At 37.3% G+C, this 20,599-nt stretch overlaps 1 protein-coding gene across 1 annotated transcript in view; it reads left to right on the top strand.

The window, feature by feature from the left end:
* Positions 1-20,599, top strand: part of psmd1 (proteasome 26S subunit, non-ATPase 1) — a 93,550-nt gene that overhangs the window by 13,351 nt on the left and 59,600 nt on the right. The window contains exons 5-11 of the mRNA XM_069897161.1: positions 6,984-7,189; positions 7,731-7,874; positions 9,308-9,534; positions 10,769-10,835; positions 11,333-11,470; positions 11,555-11,643; positions 20,060-20,138. Of these exons, the coding sequence (XP_069753262.1) occupies positions 6,984-7,189; positions 7,731-7,874; positions 9,308-9,534; positions 10,769-10,835; positions 11,333-11,470; positions 11,555-11,643; positions 20,060-20,138 (950 nt within the window). The remainder of the gene's footprint in view (positions 1-6,983; positions 7,190-7,730; positions 7,875-9,307; positions 9,535-10,768; positions 10,836-11,332; positions 11,471-11,554; positions 11,644-20,059; positions 20,139-20,599) is intronic.

Raw genomic sequence — 20,599 nt, 5'->3', positions numbered from 1 at the left:
TTAGTGCAACACTGTTACAGCACCAGCGATCGGGACCGGGGTCGGGGTTCAAATCCCGAGCTGTCTAAGAAATTTGTATGTTCTCCCAGTGTCTGCGTAGGTTTTCCCCAGGGGCTCCGGTTTCCTCCCACCATTTGAAATGTACCAACAGTGTAGGTTAATGGGGTGTAAATTGGGCGGCATGGACTCGTGGGCCAAAATAACCTATTACTGTGCTGTTTGTCTAAAATTTAAATTTAAACACCCAAGCTCAGGATTGAATCCAGGTCTCCGCCCCACTATGTTGCTCTGAGATTATTCTTTTATTTAATATAATTTTTTATTTTTCACACTGTGAACCATATCAACCAAAATATGTACAAACATATCTCATTAAATTTACACAGAGGTCTTTTCTCCCCTTTTTACCCACCCTTCCCTCCCTCCCCTCTACCCACCCCCCTCCACTACCCATAAATATTCAACATGTGCAATACAATAAAACCATAAAACGATATTTTCACACAAAGGAAAATAAACAAGAAAATTGCATCATCTATTTATTACACACTGAATCTAGTCGTTTTGTCTTCTTATCATTTTCATTCTCATTTTAGGGGATGGAGGTTGTAGGCAAGCTCTCTCAGATATGTTCCATGTATGGTTCCCAAATTTGTTCAAACATTGTGACTTTAATTTTTAAATTATATGTTATTTTTTCCAATGAAATACATTTATTCATTTCCATATACCATTGCTGTATACTCATGTTCTCTTCCATTTTCCAAGTTGATATTATACATTTTTTTGCTATCGCTAAGGCTATCATAATGAATTTTTTTGCACGTTATCCAATTTGAGGCTTAATTCCCTAGTTATTTTACTTAAAAGAAATATCTCTTTTTTTTTGGTATGTTAACTTTTGTAATTTTATTTAGTATCTGATTTAATTCTTCCCAAAACGTATTTACTTTCGTACATGCCCAAGTTGCATGTAATGTTGTTCCCATTTTCTTCTTACAGCAAAAACATCTATCTGATAATGTTGAATCCCATTTTTTTAATTTTTGAGGAGTAATATATACCCTGTGTAACCAATTATACTGTATCATGCGTAACCTTGTGTTTATTGTATTCTTCATAGTTCCAGAACATAACTTTTCCCATACTTCATTTTTTATCTTTATGTTTAGATCCTTTTCCCACTTCTGCTTAGTTTATAGTTTATTTCATTTTCCTTATCTTGCAGCTTAATGTACATGTTTGTTATAAATCTTTTGATTATCATTGTGTCTGTAATCACATATTCAAAGCTGCTTCCTTCAGGTAATCTCAAGCTGTTTCCCAATTTATACTTTAAATAAGCTTTCAATTGATGATATGCAAACATTGTACCATGAGTTATTCCATATTTGTACTTCAACTGTTCAAATGTTAATAAATTATTTTCCAAAAAACAGTTTTCTATTCTTTTGATTCCTTTTCTCTCCCATTCTCTAAAGGAAAGGTTGTCTATTGTAAAAGGGATTAGCGGATTTTGCATCAATAGTATTTTTGGTATTTGATCATTCGTTTTTTTTCCTTTCTAAGTGGATCTTCTTCCATGTATTAAGTAAATGAAGCAGTACTGGCGAGTTTTTATATTGCACCAGCTTTTCATCCCACTTATAAAGTATATGTTCTGGTACCTTTTCCCCTATTTTATCTAGTTCTATCTTAGTCCAGTCTGGTTTTTCCCTTATCTGGTAAAAATCTGATAAATACCTCAATTGTGCGGCTCTATAATAATTTCTAAAATTTGGTAACTGTAAACCACCTTGATTATACTTCTATGTTAATTGATCTAACGCTATCCTTGGATTCCTCGCTTTCCACAAGAATTTCCTTATTATTCTCTTTAGTTCCTTAAAGAATTTTTCTGTTAGGATATTGGTAACGTTTGAAATAAGTATTGTATCCTTGGGAACACGTTCATTTTAATGCCGCTTACCCTCCCTATCAACGTTAGCGGTAATTCTTTCCATTGTTCTAAGTCTTCTTGCAATTTCTTTATTAGTGGCTGATAATTTAGTTTGTACAAGTGGCTTAAGTTATTATCTAACCTGATCCCTAGATATCGGATTACTTGTGCTTGCCATTTAAATGGTGATTCTTTTTTAAATTCTGTATAGTCTGCGTTATTCATTGGCATCACCACTTTTATTTGCATTGATCTTGTACCCCGATACTTATCCATATTACTTCAATTTCTTATGTAATTCTTTTACTAATACCTCTGGTTCTGTTAGGTATACTATGATGTCATCCGCAAATAAGCTGATTTTATACTCCTCCTTTATTTTTATCCCTTTTATTTTATTTTCTATTCTTATCAGTTCTGCCAAAGGTTCTGTTGCTAAGGTGAACAATGAGGGAGATAGTGGACATCCTCTTCTAGTTGACCTAATTAATTTAAAATGACTCAATACATATCCATTTACTGTTACCTTCGCCAACGGTCCATTATACAATGCTTTAACCCAATTGATATATTTTTCTGGTAGATTCAACTTTTGTAATACTTTAAATAAGTAATTCCACTCTACACTGTCAAAGGCTTTTTCTGTGTCTAGAGCAACAGCCACTGTTGGTTTCTTATTTCCTTGAAATGCATGGATTAGATTAATAAGTTTGCAGACATTGTCCGCTGTTCATCTTTCCTTAATATATCCAGTTTGATCTTGTTTTACTATTTTAGGTACACAATCGGCCAATCTGTTTGCAAATAATTTTGCTATTATCTTATAGTCTGAGTTAAGTAGAGATATTGGTCTATATGATGCTGGTGTTAGTGAATCCTTTGCCGTCTTTGGTATTACTGTAATTATTGCTGTCTTACATGAATCTGGCAAGTTTTGTGTTTCTTCTATCTGGTTCATTTCTTCCAGGAGAGGAGGAATTAATAACTCTTTAAATGTTTTATAAAATTTTATTGGAAATCCATCCTCTCCTGGTGTTTTATTGTTCGGCAGCTCTTTTTTAATATATCCTGTAGTTCCTCTATTTTAAATGGTTTTATTAGTTTGTTTTGTTCCTCTTCTTGCAATTTCAGCAGTTCAATTTTAGCTAAAAATTCCTCTATTTTATCATCTTTCCCTTCATTCTCAGTTTGATACAATTGTTCATAAAATTCCTTAAAATTTTCATTAATCTCTGTTGGATTATATGTAATTTGTTTGTCCTTTTTCCTTGATGCCAGTATCGTTCTTTTAGCTTGTTCTGTTTTAAGTTTCTAGGCTAATACTTTGTGTTTTTTCTCCCAGTTCGTAATACTTTTGCTTTGTTTTCATTATGTTCTTCTCCAACTTGTACGTTTGTAATGTTTCATATTTAATTTTTTTGTCCACCAATTCTCTCCTTTTCGTTATATCATCCCATTTTACTAATTCCTTTTCTGTACTTACTATCTCCCTTTCCAACTGCTCTATTTCCCGATTTATAATCCATTTTCATCTTAGTCACAACTTATTATCTGCCCTCTAATGAAGGCTTTCATTGCTTCCAAAATATAAATTTGTCTTTCACTGATCCTGCATTTATTTCAAAGTATGTTTTAATATGGCATTCAATAAACTCCCTAAATTCCTGTCTCTTAAGTAGCATGGAGTTTAACCTCCATCTATATGTTCTTGGTGGGATGTCCTCCAGTTCTATTGCTAATAATAGGGGCAAATGATCTGATAGTAGTCTAGCTTTATACTCAGTTTTCCTAACTCTCCCTTGAATATGGGCTGACAACAAAAACATATCAATCCTTGAGTAAGTTTTGTGCCTACTCGAATAATATGAAAATTCCTTCTCTCTTGGGCGTTGCCAGGAAATTTCATTTCCTGCATTGATTTAACTATAAATTTGGCTACTTTATTCTTTTTACTTGACTTTTGTCCAGTTTTATCTAATATCGGGTCCAAATTAAGGTTAAAATCCCCTCCTATCAATATATTTCCTTGTGTGTCTGCAATCTTCAAAAAAAATATCCTGCATAAACTTTTGATCCGTTAGATGCGTATATATTGAGCAAATTCCAAAATTCTGAGTATATCTGACACTCTACCATTGCATACTTCCCTGCCGGATCTATTATTTCCTCCTCTATTTTGATTGGTACAGTTTTGTTAACTAGTATGGCAACACCTCTAGCTTTTGAATTATAGGATGCTGCCGTTACATGTCCTACCCAGTCTCTCTTTAGTTAGATGCATTTCCTGCACAAATGCTTTATCTATTTTTTCCTTCTTCAATAAATTTAGTAGCCTCTTCCTTTTAATTTGGTTATGTATTCCATTAATGTTTATAGTCATATAGTTCAACATGGCCATCTTATAGCTTGCATGAACCTCTTTTCCACCTCTTCACCACCTCCATCCCCCGTTTCCCCATTTTCATCTCTTAGTTTTCTCTTATTACACTTAATATACGACAACACATTTAAGACATAAAGTACCCCCGCAGTTCCCACATCTCCTAATACCTTAACCCCAAAAGTTCCCCCCCCCCCCCCCGAGTGGCCCCATACCCCTTGCCGGGCACCACAACTCCCCTTTTCATTTGGGTTGCGATCTTGTTTGCAGTGTCAACTGATTTTGCAGTGACGGTCATTCCCCCTCCACCCAGCCCTCTCCAGAAAACACTTTTTTTTTAACACATATAACAAAGCTCTCTCTCTTCTTTTTTCCCCCTTACTCCCTTCCCTTCTCTTTTCCCTCTTTAGTTCTTTACATATACATTGTTTTTACATCTTTATATATATATTTTATCGCCATTCATCATTCTTGTTACATCTCTTCATCTCTTCTCCTGTCCTGCAAACGTTCTGCGAATTCTTGCGCTTTCTCTGGATCCGAGAACAATCTGTTTTGCTCCCCGGGTCTAAATTTTTTAAGCACGGCTCCATGTCTTAATATGAATTTGATTTCCTCCTCTTTAAGAGTTCAAAGCTTATGTCTGGGTAAAAAAATATTTTTTGACCCTTGTATTCCAATGGTTTATTATCTTCTCTGATTTTATTCCTTGCCCGTTCCAGTATATTTTCTCTTGTCGTGTATCTCAAAAAATTTTATTAAGATGGATCTTGGTTTTTGATGTGCCTATGGTTTCGGAGCTAATGCTCTGTGTGCCCTTTCTATTTCCATTTCTTCCTGCATTTCTGTCGTTCCTAGGACCTTTGGGTTCCATCCTTTTATAAATTCCTTCATGTCTGTGCCTTCACCCTTCTTCATGCCCACTATTTTTATGTTGTTTTGCCTACTATAATTTTACAACATATCAATTTTCTGAGATAACAACTATTGTGTCTCTTTAATTTTTTTGTCACTTTCTTCCAATTTTTCTCTTGAGTCATTTACTTCCATTTCTACAGCCATTTCCCGCTCTTCCACACTCTCTACTCTTTTCCCTATTTCTGTCATTACCAGTTCTAACCTTTGTATTTTATCTTCTGTTCTTTTCATTTTCCTTTTAATTGCATTAAACTCTAAATGAAAACCATTCTTTTAGTGATCTCATTTGTTCTTCAAAAAAGACTTTATCTATATTCTGTTCATCAGTTTTACCTTTTATTTCTCATTGTCCATCAGTTTTTACCTTCTATTTCTCTGTGAAGATCTTGGTCTTCTTCTTCCTCTTCTTCTATATCTGTATCTGTGTTTGTCTTCTTCTCTTTGTGTCTGTGTCTCTTCTGTTTTTCCTGATGAGCTGCTTGTATCTCTTTGTCGGGCCTCTTCTTGCTGGGCCTCTTGTCTCTGAGATTATTCTTAAAGGAAATTAAGCCTGAGTAGTGGAAACTTTTTTTAGTTTTTTTAAAAACAGTGGAAGATATCAAATAATGAATTTTCTAAGATATTGATCCTGAGACCATTCAATTTTAATATGTATGAGTAAATCAGACATGAGTATGTAGAGACAGTTTTCAAAATTGCACATGAAGCTTGGAATTGTAGTTAAAGAGTGAGGAGGGTTGAAAGAATGTGCAAAATAAATAGGCTAACTAAGTAGGTAAATAACTGGTTGATGAAACAGTACAGATCAATGTCAATTGACACTTTATGACAAACAGGAAAACCATGTAAAGGGTGTGGATAGACATAGATCTGAATTTATTTGTGCCAGAGAATTGTGTGAGAGTGGTTAGTAATGCAAATTAAATCCTGGGATTCAAGTGGCAAAATAAGAACTTGATTTGAACTTGTATAAAATATGAGAAGGCACAATTGAAACATTGTTAAAACACAGAAATGCTGGAGTAACTCAGCAGGTCTTCCAGCATCCATAGGAAAGATACATTACCAACATTTCAGGACTGAGCCCTTCCTCAAAGTGGAACTACAATCACAGCGTCTGCAGACTTTCATGTTTTTAACTGAAGTATTGTGCCCAATTCTGATCTCTGATTTTAGTAGATGTTGTGAAGATACTGCAGAGGATGTAGAAAAGATTTTCCTGGACAAAGGAAGTACATGATTAGACTGATGAAGCTGATGTAGTTCTTTGAGCTTAGTCAGGCACATGATGGAAGTGCACAAGGATATGACTGGTTCAGGAAAAATAGATAGAGGGACAATTTCAGTGTCTTCAAAAGGTAAATTGAAGGATAATTTGCAAAGACAATGGGAAAGAATCAGGGAATGTCACTTGTGCCATTACGTGTCCTACCCAGTCTCTCTTTAGTTTATGTTCCGCTTCAGTTAGATACGTTTCCTGCACAAATGCTTTATCTATTTTTTCCTTCTTCAATAAATATAGATGCTGCATCTCTAGGAAGCAAAGGGTAACTTTGGGCGAAATGTTTGTCAACTCAATATTGGTCAAATAAATAAACCAGCTTTTAATTGTTAGAAGGCAGTATTTTATTTTGACAGCTATGGAGGATTGGGAACTCCAGCTCCTAAAGGCAAGGTTGAGCAATAGTGACTGCACATATCAACAAAGATTATAGTAGTTTAATTGTTCATGTTTCCTTGTCGTAGCTAAATGCATTGATCATTATACAAAACTTCGAGTTGAAAATAGAGAACTACCAGATGGTGAGGAGAAAGCTATTGACCCTCGATTAGAAGGTATTGTGAATAAGATGTTCCAGCGGTGCTTTGATGACCACAAGTACAAACAGGCAATCGGTATTGCTTTGGAGACTAGGAGGCTTGATGTTTTTGAGAAAGTGATTCTCGAATCTGTAAGTATGTTTTATTGTAATATTAGTGTTTATGAAGTACAGGTACACAATCCTTTATCCAGACATCTAAAATCCGGAAAGCTCCAAAATTCGGAAAGTGGAGAGAGAGACCAGCAGCGCAAGTCGGGCGGGCGAGGAGGGGTGGGGGTGTGGATGCCGCAGCACAATTTGGGTGGGCTTAAATCTGACTTTCCGAAATCCGGAAAAGTCTGAAATTCAGAACACACCGTCCCCCAAGGGTTCCGGATAAAGGATTGTGTACCTGTACTACAATATTTTTTCTACCTCATTGTATTTTTGATTGACTAAAATTGTAATACGAATTCTATTAAAACAATCTAATATGGAAGTTTTAAATAGGGTCATGGAAGAGATGAATTTGTATTGCATCCTTGTGGTTAATTAAAAATTGTTGTTAATTACAGGAAGTAGAATGCCTTTTTTAAAGTATGGATTTATCAGACTACCGCCATTTACTATATTACTAAGGAAACAATGTTTGTTGAATGGTGTCATATTTAATTATTCTCTTCCTCTACAGAATGATATCTCTGGAATGCTTGCATATAGTGTTAAAGTATGCATGTCACTGATGCAAAATAAGCAATTCAGAAATGAAGTCCTTCGTGTTCTTGTCAAGCTGTATATGAATCTTGAAAAACCAGACTTTATTAATGTGTGTCAGGTAATACTATTTTCAAGTTCTGTCACAGATCTTCATACTGGTATTTAAAAAAAAAGTTCAGTAGTGCTTTTATGGGAGCATTTATAATTGGTGCCAACCTACACAAAGTAATGAAAAACAGAATATACTTGAAAAACTGGATGGGTTAACCAGAAAGAGCTGAAATTTTACTTTTTGTCTTGTCTCTCCATGGATGCTGTTTAACCTATTGAGTATCTCTTGAATTTTCTGTTTATATTTTATTCAAATACGCTTTATAAGTATTTCATGACAAGTAAGAATTGTATAAAGTTATCATTTGTAATGTGTACCTCCCCATTCCCAATCATATTTTATTTTGGATCGTCACCAAATGCCAGACAATGGAGTTCCTCCTGTATCTTCCACTCTCATCTGCCCTGATGGCCTTCATTACAGACATTTTTATACACGCTAGAAATTTTTTTATAATGATATCTATTGAAGACCATTACATTTTTTTTGGTGCATTGCCTTCAGCCATCTTAGTCTTCCTTGAATCAACACATGATTTTTATTTGGTTTAACTGTGCTGAGCAAGAAGAATTAGAAGTGAGAGACAGAAAGATAAATTCATTAAGAAGATGCATTGAAGCTTCCAATGAGAAATTATGGACAAGTTTTGATACAAAAGCAAGCACTTCCTATATAAAATCGTTTACTATTTGACATGTATTTCGACTTCCTCATGAAGATGAGATTGTATTGATTTTTAAAAAATTAATGAGGAAAACATCTGCCTTTTATCATGCAAATGCAAGACACCCTGTGCCAGCAGGTGGTTAGATTTGACCATGATCTTAAATCACTTTGCAGTTGTACATTATTGTTGAGCAGATAAAAGTAAAAGTACAAAAATCCAGATGCCAGAAATCTGCACCACTCAATAATCTGGACTTCTCGAAAACTCAAACTTTTAAAATTTAGTGGGCTTTTGTGGACGTGCGAGCATGCATAAGCACCACAGAAGTTGCGTAAATGAACAAATAAATATATATTTTCTTGTTCTTCGTATTTTATCTGAAAAATGTTTTGCCAATAAACTATCAAAAGTTACCCGTTGAATCCTTTATTCTCCTTAAATTTGAATTTTAAAACTACTGCCCGAAAATCCTAAAAATCTGGACTGACCTAATCCCCAAGCAGTCCAGATTTTTGGACTTTTACTGTACACAGCTGAAAGTTTGCAATTTTTAAAATTTAATCATTGCCATTTAGGAGAGGCATTGTTGTAGATGATCAGACTTGATTTTATTTTATCTGAAAATGTGAATAAAGATAGATCTTCCCATAAAGCTAACATTAAATATGCCATAAATGCCAGCAGGTGGCACAGTTGGTCTGCCACACGGCAGAAAAATTTTGAGCAGTTGCAGATGGGATTTGTTCTGACTTCTGAAATGTTGTTTTTGCAGTGCCTCATTTTCCTGGATGACCCCCAAGCAGTCAGTGATATCCTGGAAAAACTTGTGAAGGAGGATAACCTTCTGATGGCTTATCAAATCTGTTTTGACTTGTATGAAAGTGCCAGCCAACAATTCTTGTCTAGTGTCATCCAGAACCTTAAGACTGTAGGCACTCCTATTGCAGTGGTACCAGGTTCTACTAATACTGGTACTGTACCAACCACTGAGAAAGAAAGGTAAAAGCACAGAATTTTCTTGTAACAAGCATTATTGTTGATAAATATGCTGTGTTGTTTTATACAAATGTAGAGATGCTGATACCATGCAACCCCTTCTGAACCTGCCTTGATTTCACAAATATAGCTCTGCTATTTTCTTTAATAAAATGGCAGTTACCTGCAGAATTTCCCAATCTTAAAAAAAAATTGAAATATATTATTTGTCATTAATGACAAAAGAAGACACAAGATATGCATTTCTATTAATTATACTTTGCTAAACTAACAACACAACATTTAACTTTTTAAAATGTTGCCTTACATGAGATCCATGATTTCAATAAGAATAGCTACTAAATAATGAGTGACATTATTTAGATATTAGATAACTGGTGCAATTCTCATAGTGGTTAGTGCAATGCTATTGTAATGCCAGCGACCCAGGTTTGAAACTGCTGCTGTCTATAAAGAGTTTGTATGTTCTCCTTGTGACTGATGGATTTCCTCCAGGTGCTCCAGTTTCCTCCAATGTTCCAAAGACTGGGTTAATTGGTCATATGACATATGAGTGCAATTGGGTGGTGCAGGATTGTGGGCTGGAAAGGCCTGTAACCATGCTGTATCTCTAAATTAACCTAAATTAAATACCAGTATGTTAAGGTTGAGCACTGTGAAAGGGCAGTAGTGAGTTATAAAGCATGTAGGTTGACAGATATTCAGAGTTTGGGGCCCACAGCTTTTGCAGCTGGTGTGTGATTTGCACAGATAAGTGTCTGTTGTCCTTGAGGAATGAGTGTAGTCATAAATATTATCATGAATCTTGTGCCACATGTATGTTTTGATTCATTTTCTGGATGTATTCTGAGAATTAGAAATGGATCAGATTTAATTTGGTTACTATCATTTACATCTCGTGGAAGAAGATGCAGATTTAAATAGTGATCTTGAATTTGAGAGAAATTACCTTATCCTTAAAGGTACTCGTGTCTGTTCTACAGAATAATTGTAGTGCATCAAAATTGTGAGTATTTTAATATTAAAGTGAAAATATGGATATTGGGTATTTAGAGCATATTATGTTTGCTTGAGATCTGTTTTTAATTAGACATAGAAAGGAAATTAATGTAGTCCAAGGGAAACACTTAAGATGTTAAGACCATTGAACTGTAATCCTAAAGCAAGGCTGAAAGTGCTAGTTAAATAAATCAAATTTACATCATCTTATCATTAATATTTTGAATTCTATCTCTAGTGAAACTATGGAAACAGACGAAAAATTAGGAAGCTCCCCAACTGCATCCATGAAAACTACAGAACTGGTGAGAAGCTAAAGAATACTTTCTTGTGTTTTTTGCACTGCTCCCACTTCTCTCCATTCCTTTTCACCCTTCCTTCTGACCTTGCTCAGATGGAATAAATACCCTTTCTTAGACATTTTGGGTTCTATGTGACTTCTCCAAGAAAGATAGGGACTCTTGCAATGGCTGGTGATGTCCAGCAGTAATTGAATCATTGACTTTTTGATTATATTCCTTGTGTGAACATAAATTCTTGATGTAATTTTGATCACATTTTACTTTTTTAGTAAACTGCATTCTGCCATATTGGAGTTTTTTGACTTCTGAACATTTTGCTTGTTAAAATTAGGATCTGATATGAATGTAATATTGGAAATGAATAAAATTAGTCCTAGGGAATAAATTATGATTCTTTGACTTACTTTAAAATCCATATGAACTGTAAAAATATAATTTATGTAATTCAGATCAATGTATGTTGCTTTAAAGAAATCTAATATTTCCATCTTGTTTTTCAGAGTTCAGAATCCAAGGCTTTGCATGATCAGAATTCAAAAATGATTAAAATATTAAGTGGTGAAATGTCAATTGAGTTACATTTACAGTTTTTAATACTAAATAATAACACAGACCTTATGATATTAAAAAATACAAAGGTGAGTGTTTGAGTGTTTAAGATTAACTTCAGAATTTAAGAAGTCATTTGTAATATCACTTGACAAAATTTATCTATTTGGCAGGATGCGGTTAGAAACTCAGTTTGTCATACAGCAACAGTGATAGCCAATTCTTTTATGCATTGTGGAACAACAAGTGACCAGTTTCTCAGGTAAATAAATATGCAGTACAATATGAAGTTGTAAGATTTTTTTTAAAATTGATTGGAAAAGTTTTTATAATTATTTAAATTAAAAAAAGGCTGGCATTAGTGAATGCAGGTCCCTTCGAAGATGAAAAAGGAGAATTAATATTGCATAACGTAGAAATGGTTCTGGGTATTGTGTATGTACTGTTACGAGCCCAGAGGACCCCAAAACCAAGCAGCAATAGACATTCACCAAGACAAATGGTAACTTAAACAAAAGTTGCTTTTAATTATCTTTAAACATGGAAACAGAATCACACTTTAACTTATTACTATTAAATTAAATAAACTAACTTCGCCCTCTTCTAATTCTAAGCGCACATGCATGTAATGTGTATGTAAGTTCAGAAAAGTTATTTGATTTGCAGTCCAATCTCACTTCTCATTCCTCCAAGTTCACTGGTTGCAGGCAATTTTATACTGTGCACAGAATTTAACATTTATGAAGTTCACCAGGTTTTGGTGCTTGAAAGGTAAATGGTTACTGCTCAGGAAGGTTTTTGTTGTCGGTTTTCAGAGAGAGATTTGTTGTTCCTGGACACAAACTGATCCCTTTTAATCAGCCACATCACTGTCTTGTGGAAGAAACTTGCCCCATCTGGGCTTTCCAGATGATAACCTTTCTTTCAGGTCACCACAGAGTTCCTTTTTGTTTCCCTTATTTCAAGTGAAACATTAAGACAGCCAGTCCTTTCGTCTTGCATGAACCACAAGGTCTTTGACCAGGCTGAACTAAGCACTCACAACCCGTCTTCCAAATGGGGTTTTTCCACAAGCTTGCCAGCTTGTCCTGTTCCAGTCCCAGCTGCTGCTGCTGACTGTAACACTGTAGAACTGATCTCTCTCAGAGAAAAGCTTGTTTTACTCTCCCTGTTTGCAAAACCACATGACCCTCTTAGAACAGCAAGTTCCACTCCAGACAGCCTGCAGCTCTGACTTTCATCTGTTTCTTTTTTGTAAACAACAATCCATTAGTGAAGTCTCTTGGGCACTCTCCAAAGGTTTTGCAAAAGCTCTTGGAGCCATCCTGTCTAACATGAGGAGAGCTCCAGTATTTTGAATAAGGTCTGTTTTAAAGTGTTTGTATGTGACCCACACTAAAAAACCTGCCCCAATTTATCTCCTAAAAATTATCTATAATCTGTCACAGAACTTACACAATTAAGACTCGGAGACGTGATGCTTTCTCATCCATTACTTCTATTAGACTAACCTGGTTACTGACACACAGGGTTATATATATATATATGGAAGGGTGACATCATGACGTGGGCTTGTACCCAACACTCTTTCCCCACCCCGTGCAGTAAATGCTGACTGGGCCCCTTCGAGCTAATAAGATTCCATTGGGCCCAGGACTACAAGTGAGAATTAGAATACATCTCATGAGTTATTCCAATTATAAAAGGGAAAGTATTTTATAATAATCGGGGCACATAGTCCTTAAAGCGTTCAGGTAGTCTCCTTTCTCTTTTGGACTGCCTTGGCATGGTTTACTATGCCAGTCTTTGCTCAGGACCTGTAGATAGTCGAGTCAGCAGCGAGGCCCATCTTCGCTGCCCTCCTGGCTGCGTGTCTCAGTTACTGGACTGCTCATCTCTACGACGGTCTCTGCTCCCCTCCCAAACTAGGTCTGAGGGGTGGAATGGTTGGGGCAGGCCACGGCAGATCTGATACCATCTCCTCCAGTTCATGAGGCAGTTCATGGACCTTGGTGTCAGTCAAGGCTCGTAATTTGTCAATGTGTCACATCCACAATCTGTCCCCCACTAGAACAGTTTTTGTAAGGCTCAATATTTGTAAGATTACTCCTACTACCCATGGGTCTTTATATTGTCTATAATCTTGTACCAGAACTCTCTCGCCCACTTCCAGGGTTCTAGGTGAGATCTGTGGCGATGCTGTTTTTTTGCAATCAGGGACCCAGATCTGGATAAACTGTGGACAGCCTGGTCCACAGGTTGCTGCTAAACATTAGTTCTGCTGGGGTGTGTTTTGTGGTAGAATGTGACATGTTTCTGTATCCCAATAGGAAATCTGCGATTTTGTGTGTCCAGGAGGCATTTAGAAGTTTCATGGTTTTCATTGCTTTTTTGAATGTTTATACAAAACGTTCTGCCTCCCCATTAGTACTTGGGTGATAGGGTGCGGACAAAATCTGTCTGATATTATTGTCACACATAAATTTTTAAAAATGTTCTGATATAAATTGAGGTCCATTGTCTGTAACTAATTCATGAGGCAATCCGTAAGTGGCAAGATAACTCATAGACAGTCAATTGTGGGATCTGCTTTGGTACTTTTCAGCTGTGAAACTACTGGCCATTTGGAGTGTGTGTCCACAGCTATTAAGAAAGTCTCACCCATGAATGGTCCAGCGCAGTCTACAGGATTTGGATGGCCATTTCCACGGGTTAGCTTTGGCTTGTGGCATTTTTGGCTGCATACTTTGCATTCTCTTACTGTTGTTTCAATGTCTGTCTATGCAGGCCCACCAGACATGCATCCGAGCCAGCTGGATGGTTGTGGTGTAGTTCAGATAACATGTTAGTTTGCCATTTGGCTGGAATAATTGTATGGGTACTGTAAGGTAAAACATCATGAGATGGGAATGTGTAAGGAGTTACCCTGTGCAGGGCTGTAACAAGATGTGAATGCATCTTTGTACTTACAAGATAAGAGAGACATTGATGGATTGAGAGGCAGGAAGCTAGCAGGGAAAGGATAGCAACAGTTTTAGTCATTGGACAAGTAATGATATGATGATGTTCTAAGCACGTATCCAAGGGTATAAAAAAATCACCATTTTGCTGATAACGGCAGAATGCATTCTCCGACTAACATTGTTAGTTGCAAGTGTTACAATCCAGTAATAAAGAACAAAGAACCCTGATTTCGACTCAGTCTGGTGTTTGTCTCACTCATTCATGAACAAAGCAGACCTAACAGTACCCCATAGTAAACATTCTTCTTCGACTGATAGTTCATGGCAGCAAGTGTGGTAAGGTTTTAGGTCTTCTGGAATGACTTCAGATTCGGGCCACCCATTAAGGGTGAAGTATGGGATCTTGCTTAGTGTTGCCTCTTTTCGGGTTTCCTTTGCGATCATCTGGGCTGTAATGGGCAGTTGTTGAAGTTGTTCTTGGTTGACGGCTGCTGCCTCTGCTCTCCTTTTAATAATTTTTCTCGTTGTTCTGTCTTGGGTAGCGGCATGCGTGAAAAGGCATCTGCATGGCTGTTGTGTTCCTGGTTTATGTTTTATATCATAGTTATACACCGCTAGTAGCATGGCCCATCTTTGAATTCTGGCTGCAGCTAATACTGATCTATCTTTGTGTGGCCCCAGGATTAAACTAAGAGGCTTGTTGTCTGTGATCAGGGTGAATTTATTTCTGAAAAGATATTGGTGAAATTTTTTTTTACACCAAAAATTATTGACAATGCACTTTTTCTAGTTGGGCATAATTGTGTTCTCTTGTGGTTAATGTTCGCGAAGCAAATGCTACTGGTTGCTCACCTTTTTCTGTGATTTGGGATAGTACCGCTCCTAGTCCCACTGGTGAAGGATCCACGGTTCGTGTAACTTCTTTACTAGGGTCATAGTGGATCTGCACCTTATTTGTTGATATTAGTATTTCCTTTAATTGATCGACTGTTTTTAGTTTCTCTGTTCCATTACCATGTTTGATCTTTCTTGAGTAATTGGTTATATGGCGAGCTCTCCACTGGCCTCCGAGACAGAGGTGCACCAAAGAGGTACAAGGACTGCCTAAAGAAATCTCTTGGTGCCTGCCACATTGACCACCGCCAGTGGGCTGATATCGCCTCAAACCGTGCATCTTGGCGCCTCACAGTTTGGCAGGCAGCAACCTCCTTTGAAGAAGACCGCAGAGCCCACCTCACTGACAAAAGACAAAGGAGGAAAAACCCAACACCCAACCCCAACCAACCAATTTTCCCCTGCAACCGCTGGAGCCGTGTCTGCCTGTCCCGCATCGGACTTGTCAGCCACAAACGAGCCTGCAGCTGACGTGGACATTACCCCTCCATTAATCTTCGTCCACGAAGCCAAACCAAAGAATTAGTTCAGTGTAGACACTGAACTGTAATTCCGATTTGTTGGTTGGGTATGGGGCCTTGCGAACGGCTTCTGTTCCTGCTGGGTACATTTACACCCCCTCGTTGTTGATTGTAAACCCAACATATGTTACTGAGGGGCACATTAAGACACGTTTGTCCTTTCGTAATCATATATTAGCTTGCTGTAGTCTGGTTAAAACCTTTTCAAGGTTTTGTAAGTGTTCGCTGTTGTTTTGGCCCGTGATGATGATATCATCTAGGTAACACCCCACTGAGAGTCCATGTAGCAATTTGTCCGTTGTTGCTTGAAAAATCTCAGGAGCTGCTGAAGTTCCGTAAGGCCCGTGTATAGGTGAATAGTCCCAGATGGGGATTGATTGTCACATATTCCCTTTATTTTGTTTTGTCCAATTCTATCTGTTGATATGCTTGTGACAAATCTAGTTTTGTGAATATTTGCCCTCCGTTTTGTGTTTGGAACAATTCTTCTGCCTTGGGCATTGGGTGTTCGGGTATTTTGAGTGATGGATTGTTGGTGATTTTGTAATCGCCGCAAATGCAAATTTCACAGTTTGCTTTTCGTACGGGTACGATGGGCGCTGCCCAATCGCTGTATTGTATTGGTTCTAATATGCCTTCATGTTTTAGTCTATTTAATTCAGCCTCAATTTTTCCTTTCCTAGCAAATGAGAATGTTCTGGCTTTGAAGAATTTTGGTTCTATGTTATTTTTTTAATTGCAGTTTGGCTTGAACACCTTTGATTTTTTTCCTCAATTCTTGTTGGAAAACCACTATGTTGTTGTTGTTGAAGATTTGGTCGAGTTCTGGTTGGGAGGTGTCCGTGTGGTTTACATTTAGTATTAAACTGATTTCCAGCCAGCCTAGGGAAATGTGTTGTAGCCAGTTTCTTCTGAAGGTCCCTGGGTATCTACGATGTAGAGAGACAGTGTTTTTGGTTGCTGTTGTTTGTATTGTACTTGGACCGTACTTTTTCCAAACACTTTGATTCTGTCTCCTGTAACAGATCTTAGAGTTATTTCGGTTGTTTTTACCGGGACGTGTGGTAGGAAGCGTTCCTTTACATGTAACGGCATTAGGGACACCTCTGCCCCTGTGTCTAACTTCATCTTCAGGGGGGGTGTCCATTTATTTTTAGCTGTATAAAGATTGCTGTGTTTTCTCCATTTATTCCTCAGATGTGTAATATCTCAGGAGTTGAAATTTCAGGAACATGAAGGTCAATTTCTTTGCAATTGTTTTGACTTTAGCTGCCTGTTTATTTGCAGGCCACCTGTGCTTTAGAAGTGAACATTTAGCTTTGATATGTCCTTCTGTTTTGCAATGGTTGTATTTAGAATTTTTGAAGAAATCATTTTGTGGTCGGTGGTTGTATTTCCCTCAACAGAAGCATTGTTGGTGGGAAGACCTCCCGTCCAGTAGGTCTGGTTGACCCACATCCAAGTTTTTATCTGCCATTTCAGAGCTGCAGGCAGTTCTGTATGCAATCTGTAACGTAATGTCTTGATCCATTCCTCATAATTTTTGCCTTGCTTGGCGATTTTTCACTAATTTGTCTTGCAGTGCTTGATTTAGAAACTGCTCCGCCAGTTTGCGCAACAATGTCAGGCATTTACTTACTGTTTCTCCTGGTCCTTGTCTCCTTTTATAGAATCATTGCCTTTCTGCCATAACTGGTGGTTTGTGGCTTAAATGGTTCCTTAGAGCTGTGCATAATTCGTTGAATGTCTTTGTTCCTGGATCTTCCGAGGACAGCAAGGTCTAGAGGAGGTCGAATGTTTTGCTGCCCTTTATACTGAGGAAGAGGACATGTTTGCAGTTTACTGGACCTTCCACAATATTGTGGGCTATGCAGTAGTGGTTAAACTGTTCTACGTAGTTATCCTAACCTTCTACTTTGTTGAATTTCCCGAACTTTCCCTCCGCCATCTTGGTGCACTTTCACCTTGATCTTTTGGAAGAAATTTGTTGGGGTTGTTAGGTAGTTGTTTTCTACCTTTTTTCTGTTGTTTTCTTTCTCATAGTTGGTGCATGGAGTATGTGTAGGGTTAATTTAGTTCCTCGTCTCCACTGTTGTGTATGCACTCACACAATTAGACTTGGAGACATGATGCTTTCTTATCCTTTACTTCTATTAGACTAACCTGGCTACTGGACCACAGGGTTTTATATATATATATATGGAAGATTAGGGTCTTTGTCCCGTCAGCCATGCATGATAACACCACGGTAAACTTGGTCCTTTTGTGGCCTGTACTTCTGGTTTGCACAGTTTTAACACTTTTCCATTTCACTGTCCTATTACTAATCATGTCAAAGTTCATGGGAGTTTTGTCCATGTTTCTGATATTTGCCAATCAAACTGGTGTTTCTGCCGGTTTCTTATAATAAACTAGTGAAAACTTTTAACTTTATGATCAAGATCTTTTGGTGGTTTCTGTGCAATTTTTGTTTTTTTTGGGGTAATGCTAGATTTTTCCTGTTCTTGAAATGATTGGACCAACCTATTGTAGCCTCAAAATCATCACTGAGGTCTGGGTGCCCACTGCAGTGCAAATGTTCTTATTTTGGGTGACCGTGTAGCAATCTTGCCTCCATTTACGTACCTATTCTGCAATGTGATTTTCCAACTCTGGCCAACGAGTGATTCCTTTTCTCAAAGAACATTGCCTTTTTGGTATGTTTCTTAAAGCCTCTTCTTTCTTCATCCAATCTCGAACAAATTTTCTTGCAGCAGTACAGATGTTGGTTTTCTTGGCCATTTCTATCACTTTCAACTTGAGGCTCGCTTCATATTTTCGTCGCAGGCTGCATTGTGTCGATGGACCCTCCGTGATGGCAATCACCTCCAGCCAATGCCCAGTAGATCAATCTGCGCAATCTATGGAAGTCAACATATATGCCGGTCAACAGCCCATCTCAGGCATTGCGAGTTTTGAGGGTCAACTTGTATGCACCTGATATAGCCAGAAAATTGGTGTTGACTTGTATGCCAGATATATCATAAAACCCTTGAGGCTGAAAAAACAGGGGGTGGGGGGGGTGTTGAATTGTGCACCGGTCAATTTATACGCTGAAATTTATGGTATGTATTGGAGGAAATCACTGGCAAATGTGATGGATCAAAGAATCTTCAGCCCATTTGTGACTGTGCCAACACTTCAAAAGAGATAAATGAAATTGCACCTTGTGAAATTGAGAAACGTGCCCAGCAACATTGAACCTCATTTATACAATGATAGACCAGTGCCTATCAGCACAATGTTCCTATGCCTTAAGCTGAATCTAGACTGGGGCTCAGATGATCAGACCAATTCTCAGCACAGTTGGGTTTCTAGACCCTTCACACCCGTGTAAACTGCTAAGAATGCTGTAGATTGAGGTTTATAGTTAAGATTTGCATCTAGCTTCCATAGTGCTTCTTCATATGCTCCTGATGAATGATACTGCAAGCAACTCCTTATAAGGACTCTTAGGAATATTGGCAAGGCTGTAGTTGAGGCTACTCATATCATAAGTAACCAGATGGGGAAGAAACTAATTTCGCGAGCCATATTTGTTGTGATTCTGCACTACAGATTTAAGTGTGTTTAGTTTTGAATTTTGAGTGGTTTTTAAATATTTTAATTTTCATTCATTATTATGAGTATTTATTTTTCTGTAGTTTTGTAAGTGAAATGGGCAGAGTTTCATATGTTTTCATTGGTAATCTGGCAATTGCACTAAGAAAGACTCTGCCTTTTGGTAGCCTAGCTTGTCACTGGGAGCTCACTGTATCCAGAAACCTGCTCCTCAAAAAAAGCAGGCAAGCTTGAAGATTTTGTTAATCAACTGAAGGCGTGGGCAATAATTGCTGCAAAATCCCTGACATGCTATGGATGTGGAGAAATGAGTGATAGGATAGAGGACAATTTGTTTGATGCTATTATTTTGTTTGGCAAGGCTATGGAAAACCTGACACAATGAAAATAGCCAAATATTTGTTTGTCATTCATGTTGGTTCAAACTGGCTATTTGCCAAGACATTTGCTTTTTATTCAGTGGCGATAGACTGTGTCTTCACATAAAATGCCTCCACTGATAAACCATATAAAACTGAATTGAACTAGTTCAGATTCCCAGTCTGTAGAATTGCTTCATCTCACATGGTAATCTAGATGCTATCCTCAATCTTTGCACTATAGATCAGGAAGTAATAACAAGTTAAAAGAAACCTTTCATAATGAATAAAAATAAGATTCTACTTGTGGATCAGGTTGACAATTAAATTTTGTATTCCAGAGAGAACCTTGAGTGGTTGGCAAGAGCCACTAACTGGGCTAAGTTTACGGCAACAGCCAGTCTTGGAGTCATCCATAAGGTAAAGGTGCAAAATAAAAAATAAAAACACAATGCTGGAGAAACTCAGGTGGTCAAACAATGTACTTTAGGTAGCAAAGATAAAGATACAGAACCAATATTGAGGTATACCTTGATGAAGGGTTCAAGCGTGAAATGTTGGTTATGTATCTCTATCTAAAGTACACTGACCGGCTGAGTTTCTGCAGTTATGTGTTTTCACTTTTACCACGGTGTCTGCAAACTTTTGTGTTTTACTTCCACAAAGTAAGGAGTTGTATTCTGGAAAAAGTAGCTTGTGTGTTTTTCAGAACCAGGCTACATAATCTTTCTTTTTCATTTGAATTTCAATAGTCTTATTTCTCTAATTACAGAAGATTCAATATATACAATTCACAAGGGAAGATTATTTTAGTATTGCTCTTTAATTTGGTGATTCTTTTTTTTAGTTCTGGCCTAATTTTAATTGGTAAAATTGAACGG

This window comes from Narcine bancroftii, chromosome 9 (assembly GCF_036971445.1).
Source record: "Narcine bancroftii isolate sNarBan1 chromosome 9, sNarBan1.hap1, whole genome shotgun sequence".
NCBI classification, from domain to species: domain Eukaryota; kingdom Metazoa; phylum Chordata; class Chondrichthyes; order Torpediniformes; family Narcinidae; genus Narcine; species Narcine bancroftii.
This window is presented reverse-complemented; position numbering and strand designations above follow the sequence as displayed.